The sequence below is a fragment of the Rattus norvegicus genome, chromosome 19, assembly GCF_021556685.1.
Source record: "Rattus norvegicus strain SHRSP/BbbUtx chromosome 19, alternate assembly SHRSP_T2T, whole genome shotgun sequence".
Lineage (NCBI taxonomy): Eukaryota > Metazoa > Chordata > Mammalia > Rodentia > Muridae > Rattus > Rattus norvegicus.
In genome coordinates, this window is record NC_141552.1 from 23398610 (window position 1) to 23421066 (window position 22457).

General features: G+C 42.9%; 3 protein-coding genes across 7 annotated transcripts in view; 1 reads left to right on the forward strand and 2 right to left on the reverse strand.

Annotated features, from left to right (window-relative positions):
• Window positions 1–20888, reverse strand: part of LOC147999160 (disks large homolog 5-like) — a 46489-nt gene extending 25601 nt beyond the window's left edge. For 2 of the 5 annotated variants that reach the window (XM_087596401.1, XM_087596398.1), the window contains exon 1: window positions 20556–20735. Coding sequence is in view for 2 of the 5 variants with exons in the window: in XM_087596399.1 (XP_087452525.1) it covers window positions 5370–5399; window positions 6115–6277; window positions 6910–7053; window positions 8275–8434; window positions 9501–9582 (579 nt within the window). In the remaining 3 variants the exon portion in view is untranslated. Of the gene's footprint in view, window positions 1–4898; window positions 5400–6114; window positions 6278–6909; window positions 7054–8274; window positions 8435–9500; window positions 9607–19262; window positions 19330–19983; window positions 20052–20555 lie in introns of those variants that run through there. The other 3 variants (XM_087596399.1, XM_087596397.1, XM_087596402.1) reach the window with 3 other exon arrangements.
• LOC147999157 (disks large homolog 5-like) overlaps window positions 1–22457 on the forward strand; it is a 115540-nt gene that overhangs the window by 83249 nt on the left and 9834 nt on the right. The gene's annotated exons all lie outside the window — the stretch shown is intronic.
• The window catches only part of LOC147999161 (disks large homolog 5-like), a 74223-nt gene continuing 56673 nt past the window's right edge, over window positions 4908–22457 (reverse strand). The window contains exon 8 of the mRNA XM_087596456.1: window positions 4908–5009. The gene's annotated coding sequence lies outside the window, so the exon portion shown is untranslated. The remainder of the gene's footprint in view (window positions 5010–22457) is intronic.

A 22457-nucleotide genomic window follows, 5' to 3' on the forward strand; every position in this document is an offset into this window, starting at 1 on the left:
TAAAACAAATTCATCTTGTTTGTTTTTTGAGACAGGGTTTCTCTGTTTGGCCCTGGCTATTCTGACATGCTCTCTGTAGATCAGACTTGTCAGGAAGCCAGATATCTGCCTGCCTCGGCCTCTTAAGCACTGGGATTACTGGATTGTGCCAGCATGTTTAATTAAAAATTAATTAGTGGCAGTGCATGTTGGCACATGCCTTTAATTTCATCTGTTGGGAGGTAGAGGCATTGTGAGTTCCAGGACAGCCAGGGCTATAAATTAACACCTTGTCTCAAAGAAAACAAGCCAAAAATGAAACAAAAATGTTGCAATATGGTCTTAGGTATGTAACTGAGTCTGTTCTTGAACTCTGAATCCTCCCACTTTCACTCAGGTGCTAATCAGCTGGCTTCTGTCTTGACTTTCACTGTGCACTCAGGGCTGCCAGGACTGTTACCTCTCCCAGTGTAACTCCTGACTCTCTCATCAGCATCATCACAAAACTCCTGCTAAGAATTAAGGAAACCTGAATTCTAAGGAACAGTCGGAGCTCCAGTATTTCCAAAGCTCACTCTAATACAGATGGATCCTATGCTGCAGTAAAATGGTCACAGCTGGAGGTCTTAATTCCAGGACTTGGGACAGAGGGGTTGGAGGATCTTGAATTCAAGGTTATTTTTATGTTACATTGTTGCTCAAAGCGAGTTGGGCTGCTACAAGATACCCTGTCTCAAAACTATACCAAACACACCTAAAATGAAACAGAGCAGTTTGAGTGGGCACAGATGGGAAAGCTCGGCACTTTATGGCTAAGCCACCTGCTGCCAGCACCAAAGTCCATGCACAGCCCCAATTCTGAGCTGTGTCTGGGACCCCACTTAGGAGCACGCACCAAAGTAGCTCAGATCCAGGGCTTTTGGTCTAAGAGGAATTCAGGCAGTCACACTTTGGATGCCAGTTCTCCAGCTCAACTGCCTGTCAGCCCAGGATCTGGTCTTAGTCATGGCTTGGCATCCCTAATTCCTCCCAGCTGTGCTCTGAACTCACCCTGTACCCCGTTCTGATGAATCTGCCATTCTCCATGGGAGTAGCCTCAAGAAGTCCCTCACATCTGAAGCACCACTCTGAGTGCACTAAACACTGCAGGGGAGGGGCATGGCCAGCAGAGCACCCACCCCTTTCAGCTGTAGAACATTTAGCTCTAGAGTGAGCACTGCTGTGCATTGTGGAACTTAAGCAGTATCCCAGGCTTGGCCTGGGAAGAGCCGTTGACACCCACACTTTCTGGTGTGACATTGTCTCCTGAGGATAGAGTCAGGTCAGGAGCAGCAACTGATGTTCACGAGAGACAAACTTTCTTCACCACCTGCCCATGCTGGCCCTAGGATCTGGACTTTTTGGGTGACATGATGCTGAGTCCCCCAGGTAGATGGGTTTTCATGGGTCAGGTGGTTATTGTCACTAAAGGTATCCACGAGGATAAGTCATACTGTACTAATTCCCATATTAGATCCCTTCTCACGGGTCACAGAGGTCGTGCTGGGTCCTAAATGTGGACCCAGGTTCCTGCGCACTTTTGAGGAGACTGGTCAGGGCTCAGGCTTCATGACATTTTGTTTGAATTATTTTGGGGGATTTTATTTTTACTGTTGGGGACAAATCTAGGGCTGCCATGTGCTGGGAAAAGGCTTTGCCACAGCTGTAGATCATCCCTAATTATAAACTCCTAAATTCTCCCAATCCTGGAACTTTCTAGGTCCCTCACATGATGCAACCTTTGGGGGATTCCTCACATAGAATCATGGGGTGGATTGCATCCCAAAGAGAGACAGTGGGAAATGTTCCCCAGTGTCTGCCTGTGGCTGTGGTGATGAGAGTGCTGACCAGTGGATGGCAGGGCCCATGTGAAACCCTTTTGTTTTCTACTTGAGTGGAATCTTCACCATGCCTTTTTTTTTTTTTTTCTTGAAACACAGGTTGCCCTGGAACTTACAGTCTTCCATCACCCTGACTCATCTTCCCATGACTGGGATGATAGGCTTAAATTACTATGCCCATCTTTCTTTTTTTGTATTTATAAATCTTCTAAAAGCCAGAAGGATATAGAATTTAAAATTTTGCGGTCCAAGGCATTTTCAACAGGGGATTCTTGACCTAGGACTATCCAGACCAGTTTTTATTGTGTGGGTACTTCATTCCCGTAACAGCTTATGTTTGACAAAGAGTTCCAAGGTGTGATGTCACTGGGCATCAGGCGTTGTCCCAAATAGCAGCACCGACTCAGGTTGTAATTTAGGCTGGAGAAACTTACTAGGACCCTGGTAATCCTAGCACCCTGGGGCCTCACATGTCCTTAGTCTGATCTAGTGATGAATCAACTGCTCTTGAGGGTGGATTGGAATTCTAGTCACTGTGAGGCAGGAGCATTAGTATCCTACAGCCACTCTGGGCTCCATAGGAAGACCCTGTTTCAATAGTAAAAGGGGTCACCTGCGAGTTCTTACTGTCTTCCCTGAGGCCTTCCTGCTGGAGTTAGAATAGCTGTCTCATCAAGTTGAAGTAGAGGGCAGAATGTTGGTGCCTTCTATAATGAGGACTAGTGACAGATAGTCTATGGAAATTCTAGAAAGATCTACAGGTATTTATGTCATGTGCATGGGAATTGCTGGCTTCCCTGTGTCCTTTGCCTTTAATTTGCAGTCCATGGGGCACCTGGGAATGTCCCAAAACCAGGCTGCACACAGGGCTTGTCCCATGATTCTCACTTGCACCCAGTGCCTGCCTGATTGTCATAAGTCTGACAGAGCCACTGTATGCTCTCCTGACACCTGCAGAGAGCACTATATGGGACCCTACCATCCCCACACTGTCCATCAGTGTCTACAATGTCCCTATATGGCACTGAGATGGTCTAAGCTCCTTCCCGCCTATATGCTGCATCAGAATCTGACCATTCCTAATTTCCTCCTCTCACACCCACACTAGAAGCCCTGTACCCACACTAGCCCCAGCTGGCCTGTTGCCTACTGACATCTCATGGACTCTGTCCCAATGCCCTGCCCTGCCCTCACTCAGCTGACATTGTGGACATCTCAAGACAGTCACTGGACAATGGCTGACACACTTGTCTGGAGACTGGAAATGTTTCTCGATCTTGGAGAGGAAAGAAGGACCCTCCAACTACACTGTCCTCTAAGGAAGGTTATTAAGGTGAGGAATGACAGGGACTGTTTTGTCTCATGTCACACATGTCAGTAGTAAATATCCTAGGTATTGGATGGCACTGTTAGCATTTACAGAACAAAGCACATAGTGTTGGGAAAGATAATAAATTATGAGTAGGATTAGAAAACCCCAAGCCTCTTCCAGGTCCTAAGAGGGCAAAAAATACCACCAAACACAGCATTAATGTGATAGGTTGGTTAAATCTAGTTACCAGATTCTAGTGTGATACCTATGACCCTTTTTGTGTCATGCTCAGCTTATAATGACTAGAGGACCTAAGCTTGAGAGTCACCAATGCCTCTCCCTTGCTTCTCCAGCTGCTGAGCATTGAAAAGCCCTAATGAGACAGCATCTGTTTGCAGACATACTGGATTATTCTTCTTCACTTTATCTCTCTGAGTAACCTCCACTCTCAGTAAGTCAGTTTAATTCCATAAATTGGAAATGAGTCACGTGGAAAATATATTTTCTCAATACAATCACAGATTTCCATGTAAAAGGTGAAACATGAACTATCCCACCTAAGCTCTGGGCTTGCACAGACGTGCTCTGAAAAGAAACATGTGTTCCCAGCTGCAGTCTGCATTCAATATGGATGCTCTTGAGGTCCTCCCTGACCTGCATAGATTAAGATAATTATCTTGCTTTCTATCAAAAGAATTCATTATGCCAAGTTGGCCTGTAGAAGGAGGCTAGTCTCTTCAGTATTTTATCAGATGTGCTTAATGTATATAATCATCGATAGTAAGTGAAAGATCTGTTTGGAACTGAAACTGAGTGATGCTGGAGGATGATCCTAAATGCACAATGAGCAGTGGAGGCACCAGAGCCCGGTGTGGATGCCTTGCAGGCTACCACATTGAGCAGGCACCGCTCAACCACCTGTACATACACATCTCCTGAGATCTCTCTACTTAATGGGAGATGATGGCGTCCATCTAGTATAGCACATGCCCTAGAAGGACAAAAGCTACCTACAGGAGCTGTGGTGATGGCTCACAGGTTAGAGCATCTGCTGCTCTCTCAGAAGAACCACATGGACCCTAACAATCATCTACAATGGGGAATGCTATTCCCTCTTTTGGATCATGAGGGAAATGCACTCAGGAGTGCATACATACATCCATACATTTGAAAAAAATCCATTGAGTTAAATGATAAAAATAAATATAATCAGCAACAATAAAAAACACAGCATATGAATGATCAAGTGAAACAGCACCTATAAAAACCTATTTCCCAAAATGACGTTGATGGTCATTATCTTTGTGGTTTAATACTAATGCTGTATTGTAAGAAAAACTGAGGCACATGGTTCTCGATTAGGATTATTCTATAATCCTTTGTGAAAGTTGTCATTTTTTCTGCAGCTCTACAGGCATGAGTGTGTGTTACTCAATATCTGGTGCACACAGTCAATAAGGAATGTGTGTTGTAGACTGATATAGACTAGGATGAGCAGAATACATGACAGCATGGATACAGTATGTCAGTGATTACATCATAAAGTGTGTGTCCATAAAAAAAGTCACATTATCCACACAAAAGACACTATCACCATGTGTACCCCTTGGTGGCTTTGAATTCCCTATTTACCCATGCTGCCTGGACCATGCAAAGATCCATACCCAGCTGTCAGTTCTAAGTCTACAGGAGTGGAAAGGACCCTTAAATAAGAAGGTCTTAAGAGTCAAGAGTTACAAATCAATTTTTATTCATAAGGAATACAATTTACAAAAAACAGGCATAAAATGAACAACTAAAATGGTATAAAAATGAAAAACAGTAACAAGAATATATAACTATGAAATAACAAAAAGAAAACTTCAATGAAAATCATAACCAAAAACATTTCTTAACAGCATTTTCTTAATGAACATTTAGAAACACAGTTGTAGTGCTGTTTCTCCTCTAGGACAAGACGTCAAGGCAGTCCCCTCAGATGTCTCTCAAATGGTGTTGTCGGTATGAGAAAGGAGAAAGACCTCAACCAGACAGGCTGGCATACGGATACATAAATGTAGGGTCTCTAAACATTGAGGAAATTATCTGAGAAGAAGAATATTCACCCAAAAAAAGTATTTGACTGTGAGGATTGTCGTCACAGGGAACTCATGAGAGAGAAACTCATTCCTCAGGGGGCTGTCTTCCTGGGATCCGTCCTATGCCATGTCTCCTGCAGTTCCTGAGACCTGGGAGGAGAAGGCAGCTATTAAGACACGGATTTGGTGGGGACACCCATACCAGCTGTCAAGTTGCTGCCTTCTGTCCCTTCAGCTGCATTGGACAGACAGCACTGATCTTTTCACTGAAATCATTGCTGATATCTATGCAGGCTGGGGAACATCACCAGCAACCCTCACAGTACTGTGGGAGAACAAGCTGCTCCTCAGACTCTACCAGTGCAAACCAAGAATGGGGAAATGGGGAGAGACCTAATTGGGGTGCAGGAAGAAAGGAGAAGGCCACATGATACCCAGAGCAAAGCCAATGACCAGGACTCATTTGCCATTTGCACTTGGTTCTTATCCCTACAAGGTGCTTCCAACCATCACATGACCCCTGCATGACCTTTGTCACACGACCAAGAACTCGTTCAAAACTCTTCATAGCATCCAATCTGTGATAGGGAGATGCAGTCATGTGATATGTTATTCCTCTGTCACCATTTCTGGACTGCAGTTTCAAAAAGGGCAGAGAAGTATAATTGCCCATAATTCAGTTTCTGAAGAGTGGTTAACATCCCAGAATACTTGTGCATAGACAGAGCAATGAATAACTCTATCACATGAGGTGGGTGACTGACTGGGTGTGGGGAGATTAGAAAGGTGATAGGGGAAACAAAGTTGTATCCAATAGGCAAATGGTATCAGACATTGTTAATCTGACTCAGCTGCTTGTTCCTACCACATTTTGCTGGGTCTGGAGGTTGCTGGCCTTCTCCTGTTCGTCTTCATTATTCGGGTTCAACTCAAACAAATATCGCTGTAACTCCTTGCTCTCCTGCTTCAATGTGACCAACTTCTTCTTCATACATGCCTGGTCCATCAGGAGCCGGCTGTGCAGGTTGCTGGAAACACACTCTGCATAGTAAGATCCTGAAGCCTCTTCCTCCCATTCCAACTGCCATATCCCACAAACTCCACCAGGACCCAGATACCCATAAAGACTTCATAGAATACATCTCCATACATGTATGGCTGCTGCACAAAAAGCAAACGGCCAATCCAGGGAAAAATAAATTATTTCTGTGACCCAAGCACTAATAAGAGTCCATGTCTGTCCAAAAGAACAAGGGATCTACAACTACCCATGAGAGCCCAATGCATCGGGGCAACATCAATTAGTAGGCGGCAAATAACCACAAGAGGACAGTAGAACCAAGGGAGGTCATGCTAACCATGTGGTCCACACATTGAGCTTTGTTAAACCTGGTATGACCCCAGAGCCGCAGGTTGGCCTAATAACACTCTGGTGCCTGAATCAGTGTAGTTCTATCCAGAGCCTTCTAAAGATGCATAGACACTGTGGTGATAACTGACAGTCTCTTATGGAACTGAAACTGAGTCCAAAAGACCCACGGCACAGTGATATTTAAACAGCAGAAGAGATGGACCCAGAGCTACAGGCTCTCCAGTCCAGAACAAAGAGAGGCGGGAATGGATATTCCACAAGTGATGGGCCCTTCTGACAAGTACTTACCAATAGAAGTTAATCTCCTTCTCGAGCTTCTGAAATTTCTCACGATGTTCAATGTTCTTTGTGTCTAAGTTGTGCAGTAATGACATGACCTCTTTCTCCTTTATTTTCAAGTTTTCATAAAATGGATTTGGCCTGAAGTAGGGGCTGGCCCCAGGAAGATAGAACCCAATGAACATCGAGGTTTAGGATTATATGAACTCAGGCTGTGCCCTGTACTACCCCAGCCCTGTAAGGACACTTTCTGAATTCTACATATTTGGATCTTCTTCAGCTTCAGAAACTTGGAATTGTGTGCCCAGGACAACAGAAGCTAAGCACCCAGATAAAGGGTTCCCTGGCTCACTTTTTTCAATCAGGAGGGCTGGATCTGCATTCAAACCTGTTATGCTGTCCAGAGCCTAGGCCCCAGAGCTTACCCAACCACACACACACACACACACACACACACAGACACACACACACACAGACACACACACACACACACACACACACATCCAGAAACCTCTGATTTCATTTTTCCTGTTGTGACAAGTGGAATGCTACAAGCCGATAACTAATATTCTAGAGGCAGACAGTACACATAATTTTGGAGATGGGACCAGATATTGCCACAAACTTATAATCTGCCCAAGGCATACAAATGTATAGACAAATGTGACCACACAGGCAAAGAACTGTACTGTTGAAAGTGGGGCTCCCAAAATAAAGCACTTACACCTCCATGAAACTATTATACAGGTAAATCCTGAGGTCAAAAAACAGACCCCTAAATTCCAAGTGTGCAGGGACATAGAAACATCTAAAAGTTGTGCATATGCATGCAGACCTGTGCACACACAGACACACAAACTGGGACACACCCACAAGAAAAGAAAAGTAAACAGACTCAGAGAATGAGAAAGAGAGACAAATATGGAAAGAGCACAATGAGAATCAGTAGAAATGCATGCACCATTACTGTCTCAGAGTGTAAGGCACAGAGACAAGAAGGAGCAGGCCAGAGCCTCAGGCCTTCTAGTTAAGCATTGATATGAACAACCTGGGACCTGTCACCTAAGGCTGCTGCCAGGAGATGATAGCGTTCAGTCACCTTCCTAGCAAGTACAAACACTCTCCACAAACTCACAGCACCTAGAACCTTGCAAAACTACCACCTGTCAAGGGCTTTCCAATTGTACACTGGGAACCCATGCTCCAGTGACTTTATCCCTGAAATCTTCACTCAGATTGCAAGTTCAGATTTTCAACAGGCAGAATCAGAGAGTTCATTTTCAATCTCACTCCTCAGTAAGGGTCAGGTTCTGAATCTCCTCTCTATGGGAGATGAGGTTTAGAACAAGGTCGTTTGTTTGGAGCAATGCATACCTCTTGCTCATGGATCCACCTGTCACATAAAGGAGGCGATCTGTCAGCTCATTTCTCTCCTTGGTAGTTAGCTCCAGTTCTCTATTCAGCCTCTCCTCTTCCTCGTTGGCCTGCACCTTGTTTAGGACATTTTCAGGGGATGACGTCTGTCTGCAGGCCGCTGTAGGTAGAAGAACACAAGTGAACCCGCATGGGGTGAATGCATAGAGCATACACAGACCACAGTGAGGTCCAAACAGGAGAACATGCTTGGAAGCCAGTGTCACTGCAAGGAGTTTGGTCTATGTGTAAGAGGCATCCTAAGTGGATCACAGTTCCCCCACTACTATATAGAGACCAAGAGATGTAAGCAGCCAGGTGTTCCCTATGCCCACCCACACAGGCTTACAAGTACCAGAGAGATGCCTTCTCCAGGATTATTATCAGGTACGCAGGCTACAACCTGGTTTCAGGACCCTCACCCCTCTGGTTTCAGAAGTCAGATCATCAATTCAGCATCCACAATGAATTGATTGATCAGGGATACTCAGATATCCTACACTGTTACTCTAGTCCAATAACTTTGCATTAAAAAGTCATGTAGGGGGAGGACATGGTCAACAGATTTATTAATTCCCCCTACTGAAATGACAAATGCCCCAGAAGTACCAATAGGTTACAGGCTCTTTCTCTACCTGCTCCATATAGTTTGGCTACTGTAGAAAAATATCTGCCACACAGAACCTCTAATATATGAAGGTAAGATTGGCCCCGTCAGCCAGAGGTAGTCAAAGGAGTTCTAAGAATATAAGGTCATGCCAGGAGCACAGTTCTCTCCCTCTTACTACTGTCAGATAGTCACTGAATTTAAAGAAGCAATGAAAGTGAAGTACATTGATGCCCTGTTTAATTCAGAAAAGTTATACCCTCCATGCCTCCTGATAGTGTTATTATATCAATTTAACATACCGAATGCACTGTAAAAGTAAAGACTAGAAGTTCACCCAATAATAGCATAGGCATTGCCATATCCTCCATGTGGTTATGGAGAAACTAATAATGTGAAAACCTTGACTTTCAGGAATTGTGATAATCATGGAATTCAATATCTGTGGAGATGTTCCAGTGGTTGTGGCCCATTGCTATAAAGGCCAGCTGAAGGCCCCCACACTCACCCCTGAGAGGAAGCTCAACATACACTGCCCAGAACTTACTCCACATTCCCCATGTCCTGTGTCCATCATTACCTTTAGGTTTCGTTTGCTTCACTCTAGACTCTTCTCTATCAACATCAACTCTCCCAAAGTGCCTGAGAAGACGGGCAAACATGCCTGTGGATATATCCTTTGGACACTAAGAGAAAAAGTAGGGAATTGGTTGTCACAACGATACTGGTGACATCACAGGGATTCCAAGGTCTCTCTATGAGACAATAGAATGTCCACGAAGGGACAGCTGATGTCACGGAGAACAGACTTTGCCTCCCTGCTAATGTTCTCCCTGTACTGAGCAAAAGCTGATGTGCCCTTTTCAGGAGACTTCCCTGTGGCATAGCCACTGAGCACCACATGCTTCCAAAGCGAAATTTGGCTCTAGGCTTGATTGGAAAAACCTAAGTCATTGCTATGTATCTAAATGAGTGCTTCCTCCCCAATCCCTGCACAGAAATGTTTCATCCTACCTCAAATTCTCCTCAGTCAGCAATATTACCCATTAAAGATTACTGAGAAATCACACCAGTTACTATAAGTAGCCAAAGAGGTCTCCTGTCTCATCATGTGCAGGTGCATGAAATCACACCCAGAAATAGCCTGTAGGGTAGGTTGCGATGTGGGTGTGTGTTATAGGTACAACCTGAAGCTTTGTGCTTAACATTTAACAGTTGCCACCGGATTCCTTAGGAGAAAGAATTGCGTTCATTATGGTCCTGGCAACAATGTGGTGATCTGTTAGCAGAGGAAACTGAAATATTGGATCCACCAGTGAATGCACCCTCAGGCTGAGTGTGGGGCTCTCCTCTCTGCACCTAAGTTACCAAAGCAGGATTGTTTACAGGCCTCTCTAAGCTATAACGTATGATTTCATCTGAAAAATAAAATAGTCAGCAGATGTGTGTGTGTGGGGGGGGTGCAGCCAAAGGAGTAGGACAAGCCTAGAGACATAACTCAGTGGACAGAGTAAGAAACAAGCATCTTCACTCCTGTTTCATGGATCACCCCACAAAACACAAACGCATCTATCCTACTTAAAAAAAAAACCAAGTTATTTTATTGAATGCATACACAAATATTGATTACAGTATTAGTAGCAAAGCTCAGATTTTGGGGGCAGATCCATGACTTGAACTATCTTCCTGACAACATATAAAACAATAAATAAATAAATAAATAAATAAATAAATAAATAAATAAGAAAAAACAGAAAAATAAAAAAAAAACACAAAAAGCACAAGCCTTTCATGTGAAGTTACAGAAGAGTGATCCAGTGGTCACTTCTGACCAGGTCATTTTAGCTATGACAGTGCATAGTGACCCTTAATTTGATGGGTCCTATATAAAGCTTTGTGCAATATTGTCATTTACCCAACCTCATCCAGAACATACATAACAACACAGGATATGATCACAATGTCCTTGCTGTGTATCAAGTTATTTTTCTGTGTCCTTGATTGTCAGGCATATTACAGCAACAATCTGAGATGGCTGGTAGACTTGGAAGAAAGTGGATATGAAAGATCCCCGTTTGATATCAGTACAGCCATTTCTTAAGCATGAGAATCTTTTAAGCTGGCCCTCGCTTAGCCCCTACACATTAGACAATAGAACAGAAAGTACAGAAAGCACATTCCCACCCATTCTCTAGGAAGCTGCCGGACCATGAGAACAGAGGGTACAGAACATATTTACTGCAGGGCAATTAGAAGACAGGAAACATCTCTGGGAAGCTGACTGACCACTATAGAAGTGAGATGTTCTGGGTACTGAATGTAGCTGTGCTATAGGCTGACATAGCTATAGCCTTGTCCTGGGAACTCCAGAAGAGAAACACCTGACAAGACAGATATCCTTGGTCCTTGTCCTGGGAACCCCAGGATAAGAAAACATATATCAAGTCAGAAGTCCTTCGTACTGAAATAGCTGCATTGATGTGGTTACGGCCTTATCCCAGGAATTCCAGGACGAGAAAGATCTGCCTAGTTATCCTTGGCACGAAATAGCTGAGCTAAGGAAACTGTGTAATCTTAACTGACTATTTAAGCTGTATATTTCTGTTGTTTGAGGCTCCTCACATCCCTCCTGTGTGAGGACCGTGTCGAGCCCCAGTGCATTGGTATCCCAAAGTAAACCTCTTGTTTTTACATCAAGACTGAGTCTTGTGTGTTCATGGGGTGGTGATTGTCCTCAGGACTGGAGCGAGAGTCTCCTCTGTCTGAGGGTCTTTCAGATAAAGCTATAGTTGTGGGTTACACACCTCAATTCTCATTGGCTAATGCTGTCCTCCCAGTCCTTGGAGGCCCCTTTGTAAGACGACCTGTTGGAAAGTGGAAGCAGCTTTATTTGAGCTCAAAGTGAACCTGACGAGCAACGTAGAGAACAAGATGGGGTAATTGAGAACCTGTCTAAAACCAGCACAGAAACCCACCCTTCATTCAAAGCATCATCTACCAATTCTTGAATTTTTACCATTCTCTACCAACCAGTCTTTCATTCAGGAAAGGTAGAAAAGAACTGGAAATGATATTTGTATTCTAAGGACCTCGATCTGTCTTTCCTTAGGTCCACGTTAAGAACAAATGAAATGGGTATCACCATCTGAACAACTTAGTATCACCTACTCAGCATTTCTAGCCTAATCCTGTGCCTATGGCAATCTCAAGCTTCCCTGAGTGTTGCTGCCCCAGCAAGAAGAATGAAGTTCTATGGTCAATCCCCAGTGAACCTTTCAAGGGGTTAGAAGAAAGCCATCAGAGATACTGCACTTCTTTGTCCTTAGATTAAATCAAGATGATACAACGTGAATCTATTGGGCTATTCAACCATACATCTTCCTCACAACCCCACCTATCTGAGGTCATTGCTTGGCAGAATTCATGCCCCACCATCCTAGATATTTCTTGATTCATTGCTGCCAAGGGCCAGGTTTCCTGAGTTTTGTTTTTTATAGAATTGGGTGTAGTCAATCATAGTTGCCCTCTGTAAGAAATGACAAATATCTATAATAACTGAATATTCTGAAGGTTTTTATACTGGTTTTATTATACATATAACTGTGAAACGGAAAACATACATATTTGATCAATGAAATGAGTAAGATTGATTTAATGAACAGAAAAATGGATGGTACTTCAAAACTTCCATGATTACATATTATCTATTTAATTCCCTCCACAATAGCAAGAAACGAACATTATTATTTACTTAAACCGAGAAAATATTAATTGTTTGGCCTGCTTTTCTGAGCTTCCTTAAGGTATAGTTAATTGACAGAGCTGTGGTTTAAAATTAGGGTCCATATTCTTCTGTTTTAAATGTGTGCCTTTTCTTTCTATTTTTTTCTCCATCTTTATTAAATTGGGTATATCTTATTTACATTTCAATTGTTATTACCTTTCTGGGTTTCCAGGCAAACATCCCCCTAACCCCTCCCCCTCCCCTTCTCTATTGGTGTCCCCTCCTCATCCTCCCACCATTACCACCCTCCCCCCCCAACAAGCCCCTTCACTGGGGGTTCACTCTTGGCAGGACCAAGGGCTTCCCTTTTATTTCTAGTGGGTGCTGCTCTCCCTGCTCCCTGGGAAGTGGATGGGGGGAAGGCCCGGGCCTGAGGTGAGTTGGAACTGGGGTAGAAAGGCATAGGGCCTCCTAGGTGAGAATGCCAAACCACCACTGCTGCTGCAGCCACCATGGAGAAGCCTTTGTTCCTGCTGCAGGGAGGAGAGTCTGGTGCCCACAAGATGGCTGAAGGGGAGCTGAGAGTGGACAGCTTCATCACCCGCCTGCTGGAGGTATGAGGATATCGTCCGGGAAAAATTGTGCAGATGACTGGAGCAGAAGTCCGAGGGCTGTGTATCATGTCTCGTGAAATCTTTCTTAGCCAGCCAACAGCTGTGAACACAGGTTTCTTTTGGAGAGCAGGCCTGTGCAGGCCCAGAACCTAGGTGGGACAGTTCAAGCTACCCTTTTTCCATGGCCAATCTCAGATCATATTCAGAAAGTATTTCTTGGGCTAAAGAGATGGCTTAGTGGTTAAGAGCACTGACAGCTCTTCCAGAGGTCCTGAGTTCAAATCCCAGCAACCACATGGTGGCTCACAACCATCTGTAATGAGATCTGATGCCCTCTTCTGGTGTGTCTGAAGACAGTCACGGTGTACTTGTATATGATAAATAAATAAATAAATCTTTAAAAAAAAGAGTATTTCTTCCAGGTGATGGATTTTCAATTTATGGAATTGAACTAACTTACTCATGGTGGAAGTGACACAGAGAGTTAAAGTACAGAAGGAATAATCCAGAATGTCCACCAAAAGTTGCTGTCACACCAGGGCTTTTAAAAGCTCAGCTGCTAGAGAAGCAATGTAGTCTTTGGTTATTCTCAAGCTTAGGTCTTCTAGTCATTATAAGCTGACCATGACACAAAAAGAGTCATCTATATCAAAATAGAGAAGAGTAACTAGATTCACACCACACTATCACATTACTACTGTATTTGAGGTTCTCAGTTAATATCTAAGAACCTGGAAGAGGCCTGGGTCTTGCTACACAAACTCATGATTTATGTCCCCATTGTCAGCTGAGATTCTTCATGCAGCCTGGGGTCAAGGAGGTCATCCCACAAAGCACAAAACACCCATCTCAGATAAACATGTATGGTTTACTGAATCCAAAACATCCATGAATTTCAGGACACAATTAAATGTTGAAACCTAAGGATAATAGATAGAGAAGAGAATTAAGATTTCTAGTTCATAGATCCAGTAAACACCTTCAACAAATCATAGCAGCAAACTTTCATAAGGTAAAGAAAGAAAAGGCAATAAAGGTACAACAAGCCTACAGAACATCAAACTACTTGTACCAGAAAAATTCCTCCATTCACATAATAATTTAAACGCTAAATGCACAGATCAAGAAAGAACATTAAAAGGGGTAAGGTATAAATATCTAGTAACAAATAAATTGAGACGTATCTGAATTACACCAGACTTCTCAACAGAGATTCTAAAAGTCAGAAAATCTTGGGCAGATGTAATACAGACACAGGCTCCTATATCCAGCATAATCATCAATCACCATAAAAGGAGGAACCAGGATATTTCATGACAAAACCAAATTTAAAGAATTCTTTTCTGTAAGAAAGCACAACAGAGGCTAATAGGAGGAAAACTCCAAGACAATGAACTAAACTATACCCAAGAAAAACCAAGAAATTAATCTTCTCTCAATAATTTAAAAAAAGAGAAGCACACAAACATAATTTCACCTATAACCAGAAAAAGAAGAGAATGCAGCAAACATTGGCTTTAATATCTGAACAGATCTTCTTTCCCTAATCCCCAAGCTCCCAGGGGCCAAACTGCCAGCCAAAGTGTATGCAAGGATGCTCTATGGTTCAAGGTGAGGCCTGGAGCCCCACCAAAGGCAGATCCTAGAGATGTGAGGTGGGGATGGATATGTGTGGGTGCAGGAGCACTGTCACATAGGCAAAGCTGAGCAGAAACGGGATGTAAGGTTTGATGAGGGGAGTCTGGAAAGCAGGACAACAGTTGAAATGTAAATAAATAAAATAACCGATTAATAAAAAATAGCCAAAAATAAAATAACAAGTAAAAAGGTAAATGAAAATTAAACCAAACCAACCAACCAAACAAACAAAAATCCCTGTAGTGGATTGGCCTAATTCTGCTTGTATTTTAATGCTAATTTGTGGAACTCAGGACTGGTTAACCCCAAATAACTGACCCTGTTCCCAGTTAACTGTGATTATAAAGAAGCCAACAGCCAACAGCTGCACAGCAGAGAGATGGGGGAGGGGAGCTTTGAGGGCTTTGCTAGAGAGGATCATGAGGAGGGAAGAAGGAAGAAGAAGCTGCCAGAGAATAAAGGAAGAACATGTGTGATGGAGAGAAGAGAGGAAGAGGACAGCAGCCATGGTTAAGGGAGAGGAGAGCCTGGTCCTGAGGGCTGTCCAAGTGGAACAAAAACAGTCAAGATGCTACACAGCCTGTAAGAGTTGAGCGTTATTGTTTGGAAAGTAGATCTGATACCATGGAGGGCAGGCAGCTGCCCAGCTACTGTGCTGACGAATGCATACTAAAAATAAATTTAACAAAGTATGAGTAACCAGTAAGACAGCTCTGTAGAGGATCCTAAAAGGAATACTTTAGTTTGAAGGGAAGGACAAAATACCAGAGAACACAGGGGATAAATTAATAAAACTAGGAAAGTTAATCAAAGAAGACTGGGAAAACCACAAAAATTAACAAAATGACAAAATTTAATACATAGGTTTAAATAATAATTACATATCACAAAACTCAATATCTAGGGTGGTGGGGCATGAATTCTGCCATGGTCTGAACTCAGAAAGGTGGGGTTGGGAGAAACATGTCTGGTTAAATAGTCCACCCACATTGTGTCAATGTGATTTAATCTAAGGACAAAGAAGTGGAGCATCTCTCATGGTTTTCTTCTAACCCCTTGAAAGGATCACTGGGGTGTGGCCTCAGTACTTCATACTTCTTGCTAGTTCAGCGAAACTCAGGGAAGCTTGAGATTGTCACAGCACAGTATTAGGCTAGATATACTGAGTAGATGATACTAAGTTGTTCAGATGGTGATATCCATTTGCATGTGTTCTTAATGTGGACCTAAGGAAAGAGAGATCAAGGTCCTTAGAATAGAAGGAACATTCCCAGTCCTTTTCTACCATTCCAGACTGAAAGGCTGGTAGGGAGAAAGTGGTAAATAATAAAGAATTAATAGATGATGCTTTGAATGAAGGGTTGGTTTTTGTGCTGGTTTTAGACAGGGTCTCAAGTATCCCATGTTGCCCTCTCCCTGGCTGGCCCTGTTCACTTTGAACTCAGATAAACCTGCTTCCACTTTCCAATAGATAGTCTTACAAGAGGGGCCTCCGAGGTCTCTGAGGACAGCATTAGCCTTTGACAGTTGAGGTGTGTAACCCACAACTATAGTTTTAGCCACTTTGTTCCATGTCTACCAGCTATTTCAGATTGTTGCTGTTCTATGCCTGACAATCAAGGACACATAAAAATAACCTGATAGAGAGCAAGGACATGGTGATCACATCCTTGCCTCTGCTGTATGTTCTGGATGAGGTTTGTTAAAATTCCAATATTGCAAAAAGCTTTATATAGGGCCCATCACATTAAGGGTCACTATGCAGTGTTTCATCTAAAATGGCCTAATCAGAACTGACCGCCAGACAACACTTCCTGCGAAGTTCCTATGAGAAGCTTAAGTTTTTTGTGTTTTTTCTTCTTCCTTCCTTCCTTCCTTTCTTTCTTTCTTTCTTTCTTTCTTTCTTTCTTTCTTTCTTTCTTTCTTTCTTTCTTTCGCTTCATAGGTTTAGAAGAATGTATTTTGGGCCACGGATCTGCCCCTAGTATCTTAGCTATGGATGTGATCAATCAGTGTTAGTGTATGCATTCAATAAAATGTCCATTTTTGACTAAGGTAGATGCTTCTGTGTTTTGTGCGGTGACCCATTGTCAATGTGTAGTGAGTTGGGGCCCTGGGTATGGTCGCATACCCCCAGGACACAGGGGGTGCAGAGCAAAGGCATAAGAAACTGCACGCAGTTGTAAGCTTTATTAATCCTTATTAAGCTAAGAATATGCATTACTACAATTTTCATTGTGTCAAGATAACATAAGATCATTATTCCCAGGATACCAGGAACAATGAGGGAAGATTAAACAAAGAAAGACGAATAAACGAAAGCTTCTTCTAAAAATATTCATATAACAAATAACCTCTCTTATTATAATCAAAATATACTCACCATTACCAAGAGAGCGTTAGAACCACTTCCACAAAACGGGACACAGCAGAACATAATTTAAGGCCAAGTGAGAAAAACATTTTCTTCTCCAGGGCGGCATTCCAGCCCCTACTTGAATCTGGCACCAGGCCTTTCTTGACCCTGCCTGGGAGCTGCATCTCTATGTCTTAACAATTCCTTCTTTTTTCTTTTGTTTTAAAGTAACACTTTACATAACATAGCTAAAGGTCCTTGTAGGGGTTTAGTCATGTAAAAATAAAGCAACATAATACATAATGTACATAAGATTATGGCAAAACTAGCTCATCCCATGCTATGGAAAATCCTTTGAAGCCAAGCCTTGGGATCTAATCCTGTCAATTGATCAGCCAATAATTTCGCTATTCCATATCTTCTAGCTGTTTACCAAAAGACATTCGAACATCATATTTCAAGGCATTAATTACTTTTGAAGCACTTTCATTACCCTCTAAATAGGCTTGAATTAACTTCCAATCATGTTCTGTGTCATTATCCATATATTTACTAACAGAAAAGTAGTAGGATTTCATCATGATAAGCAATATAAGCCCGATAACTGGCATTGTCCGCAGCAGAAGAAACCATGAGTAAAACACACATTGCTAAGAATAAGTGCTCAGCCGTAAAGGACTTTCCTGAAGGAGACAAAATTATTCCTTTCAGTGCTTAATCGCTTCACCTGACCCCACATAGGTAATAGGGTTGTCACTACACGGATCCTTATCCATTGTTGTTTGTGGACACTAAGAGAAGCCAGGGCCTCAGTAATGGAGGACACCTCCTCATCTCCTGAGAACATCCATCAGGAGAAAATGTAGCTGGTTTAACTGGATTCCTTTGAGGGTAGGGAGCAGTTCTTATTATTCTGTGCTTGGATCCATCTCCCGGGTAACCAGAATAGTCTCCCATCCTGTAATGAGACAAAACCCTCTCCCCTATATACAATGATGTCCTTTCCTGCCATTCAGCATCCCAGGCAATTTTTATCCATACTGTCTTTTCCATGCCTTCTTGGGGGAAGTTCAACAAAGTGTCTATTGGCTCTTGATATAACTTCACCTTGTGGTAAATTAAGAAAATTAATAACGTATAATGCTTGTGCCAATATAGCCCTGGGACTGGTCTGCAAACTCCATTCAGGTTGCATAAGGCCATCTCTTTTCCCCCTTTTTAATTTTATAATTTGTCATTTCAGGGTATGGTGAATTCTTTCAACAAAAGCTTGTCCTTGTGTATTGTGTTCTGTACCAGTAATATGTACAATATGATATCGTTGACAAAATTGTTTATATTGATAAGAAATATATGTTGTCCATTATCAATTTTAATTTTAGAAGGCAGTCCCATAACAGCAAAAGTTTCCAATAGATGCTGTATAACATGAGCAGTGCGTACTCCTGGAAATGGTGTAGCCCACACAAATTTTGAAAAATTATCTATGCTTACATCTATATGTGAAAGGCGACCAAACTCAGAAATATGGGTTATATCGATCTGACACGATGTATTAAGTTGCATCCTTCTGGGATTAATTTGAGATGGAATACATTTTATACGTGAAGACTGACACATAGGCAATTAGCAATAATTTGTTTGGCTTGAGAATAGGGAATCTTATATTTAATATGTAAATATCCTGTATTGGCATGATTATGACTGTGTTCTTCTGGGGTAGCAAATGCCACTAATTGATCTACCATATGATTGCCAAGTGTTAAAGATTCTGGAAATTTTGAATGTGATCTAGTATGTGTAATGAATATTCTAGAGTTTCATAATAACAATAGTCCTTTAATATGTGAGAATAACATTTAATATAGGCTTAGATGTAGAAACAACAGCAGTCGCAATATTCTGTACTACTCCTACAACATAAGCGGACTCAGCTATAATATTTTTACATCATGAGTAAAATCCTGGAATACATTAATTACCGCTAATAATTCATTTTGTTGTACTGACCCAAAAGAAGATTCTTGTCCCCAAAATTAATCTTTGGTCCAATAAGCCATCTTGGTCTTAGAGCCATCTGTAAACACAGTAAGGGCTGATGGTAATGGATCAACAGAAATTAGTGTATTTATCAAATTTTTTTTGTTTTTTAAAGCAATCCCACAATTTACTATGGAGAGGATGAAATTCAACATTTCCAGTGTAAGAAATCATGGCTAATTGAAAAACCTCAGACATCTGCATTAAATATTCCCCTTTATCTTTGCTTAATGGGAAAACAATAGCAGCACAATCATATCCCCACAGAGTAACAGGTCTTTGTATGCCTTGCTGAATAATTAAAGAAATTTGTTCCTCATTAATTGTTAATGTTTGGTTAAAGTTTTATTTAATATAAACCCATTCTAAAGGCAACTCATCCTGAGCGAAAGTGCCTGTAGGATATTCAAGAGTATTTAAACATATAATTTAATAACTCTATCTGGATCAATACGTGCCAAATATGCATCTTTCCATTTTCAGAAAAGATACCCTTGCATGCCTTCATATAAGCATTAATATCCCCAGCCTCCTTTATAGGTAATAATGCTCTCCTGTACTCTTCATTAGCATTTTCAAAAGCAAGCATTTGCAGCAGTTGTCCTCCAGCTTCCTCTCCTACCATTGTTCTTTCCAATGTTAATTTTAATATACATAAAAACTTAATACATGGTTCATAGAAAGCTACTACCTTTTTCAACCAACCAGTATCATCCTTTATAATAAGTCGGTTGGGCCAAACCTTGAATCGATGCTGGCCTAATTATAGGAAAAGAAAAAGCAGGTGAATTCGTCATTATCATCCTGTGAATCTAATGGTCAACATGCCATCCTCGGGAAACGACTTAGAAAAACCTGCTTCAGGCAGTGGTGCAGAGGGCAAAACTTTTACTTTTGTTTTGTCTTAATGAAGCTCTAGCTTCTTGTTCTGTATTCGTTATTACCCTGTCTGCATTCATGGCCTTGAACACAGTAAAAATTACAGCCCAAAGAGACCAGAAATTGGAATCTTTTTGCCCTGCCTAACAGCCTTTTTCACCTTAACTTTCACTTTGACCCAGATATCAGAATCCCTGGAACCCTCGTCAGGGAACCATGGAGTTTACTCTTGCTGTCTCTAAACACTTTTCTAAACCAGACTGATAGACATGAATTCCCTGCACTCTTAAAGATGCTTAAGCATAGCGAGATGAAGAGAAGATTTATCTTGTCCCATTTCCTTGTAATAAAATGTACTTACCTTATCTGACTGTCCAGACTTACCTTCAGGGACCCTGTTCCAGTGCCATAGGTCGACGTCTAGGGTGTTGGGAGCCCTGCGTCCGGTCGCATTCCTTTCTGTGTTTCCCGATGCTCAGTGGCCATGCCACTCCAGCATGCTTTGAAATGAACCAGTCCGCAACCACCACCACCACCACCACCACCACCACCACCACCACCACCACCACCACTACCACCACCACCACCACCACCACCAGCACCACCACCAATTTGGTTTTGTAAATAAAGTTTTATTGACATCGCCATCCTCAGCATTTACATCCTGTTCAGTGCTGCTTCTGGCTACAGCTGCAGGGCTTAGGAGCCACAGAGCCCTTTAGGCTCCCAGAGCTGAGAGCATTGACCTTTTGCCTTGTTTGTGAAAGAGGTGACTGACCCCTGTGCTCGAGGTGGCCTTTCCGTGCCCCTTAACCCATAGCATAGGTCTCTGTGCCATCCTCTCCCTTTGCTGTGGTGTGCACTTCCTGGTACATTTCCGTTAGCTCTTGACATTTCCAGAGCATTGGGTCTTGCAAATTGAATTTGCATGGCACCAGGAATAGACCTGATAGCAGGGTGTGGGACACTCCCAATGGGGACCCTGCCCAGGATCCCCTTACTTTTCCAGTCAACTACCTGAACAGTGAGCCTTTGTGGGACAAGGTACTTCACGACATGACTTGACCTCTCTGCAGGGCACCCAATCCCTGTTTGGCTCAGATGTCCCCCAGAGAGGTTGTGTGAGTGTCCCCAGTAGAGGCAGCACTCTGTGTGGTGGCATTGACATGGCATCCAGGAAAGTCAAAACCAGAGAGACATGTCGGGCAGTTGGAAGCAGATGTCTGCGTCCATGGGGAGAAGGATGGACTAGACACTCCTGCAGGGGGTGAACTGAGAAGCACTTCCTTGGCTTTTTCACAACCATACATCCTGCATGCCATGCTGTGTACCCATGCTGAGCTGAAGCCCCAGGCTTTGAGTCTCCCACAGCTGCTGTGTCCTGGGGCCAGAGTAGGATTAAGCAGACTTCAGTAGGAGAAAGGTGAAAACCCTGGTTGCGGGGTGGGGATGGCACAGTCATAACACTCCTGCACATGAGGCCCCTGACTTAGAGCCGTATAGCAGCTGTGACAAGCCAGCTCTGGTGACACTCATCTGCAATCTCAGCCCATGGGGGGGTAGAGGCAGTAGGATCAGTTGTTTAATTATCCTTGGCTACACGGCAAGTTCGAGGCCAGCCTGGGCAACTTTGTCTATGAAAATAAGACAAAATGAGGTCTTGACTCTGCTCATCACAGTCTGTACCTGGCACAGTTGCCCCCACCAGGTAAGAAACCCCTCTGTCCAGAGGCCATAACTGCAGGAGACCCCTGGCCAAGTGTCTATACAGAGCCCTGTTTGACTGGACTGTGCTGAGGACCAACCACGCTCTCCTCAACAGGAAGGACAAGGGAGAGGCTGTTTCTGTGAGATTCCGGGCCCTGAGACGGCCATTATAAACCCTGTCCTTGGGAAAAGCCATGGAGACTGGGAACCCACGGGATCTCTGCAAACACCAGGGCTGGCAGAGGACTCTGATCCTCTACAGCAGCTGCTCTCAATCTGTGGGTTCTACATCAGCGCTCCTGCACACCAGACATTTACATTACAGTTCCTCACAGTAACAAAGTTACACTCATGAAGTAGCTCTCCAATAAGTTTATGTTGGGATGACAACGACATGAGAACTGAAATAAAGAGTCACAGTGTTAGGAAGGGTAAGAACCGCCATTCTATAGGAACCCAGGCATCTGCACTCGGTGTCTGGAAGTGTGGTAGGCTAGGCTTCACCCTCAGCGATGCCAGCATGTGGGCACCAAGCCTAGGTTCCACCCCAATGCTTACTGGATATGTGCAGGCCTGGTT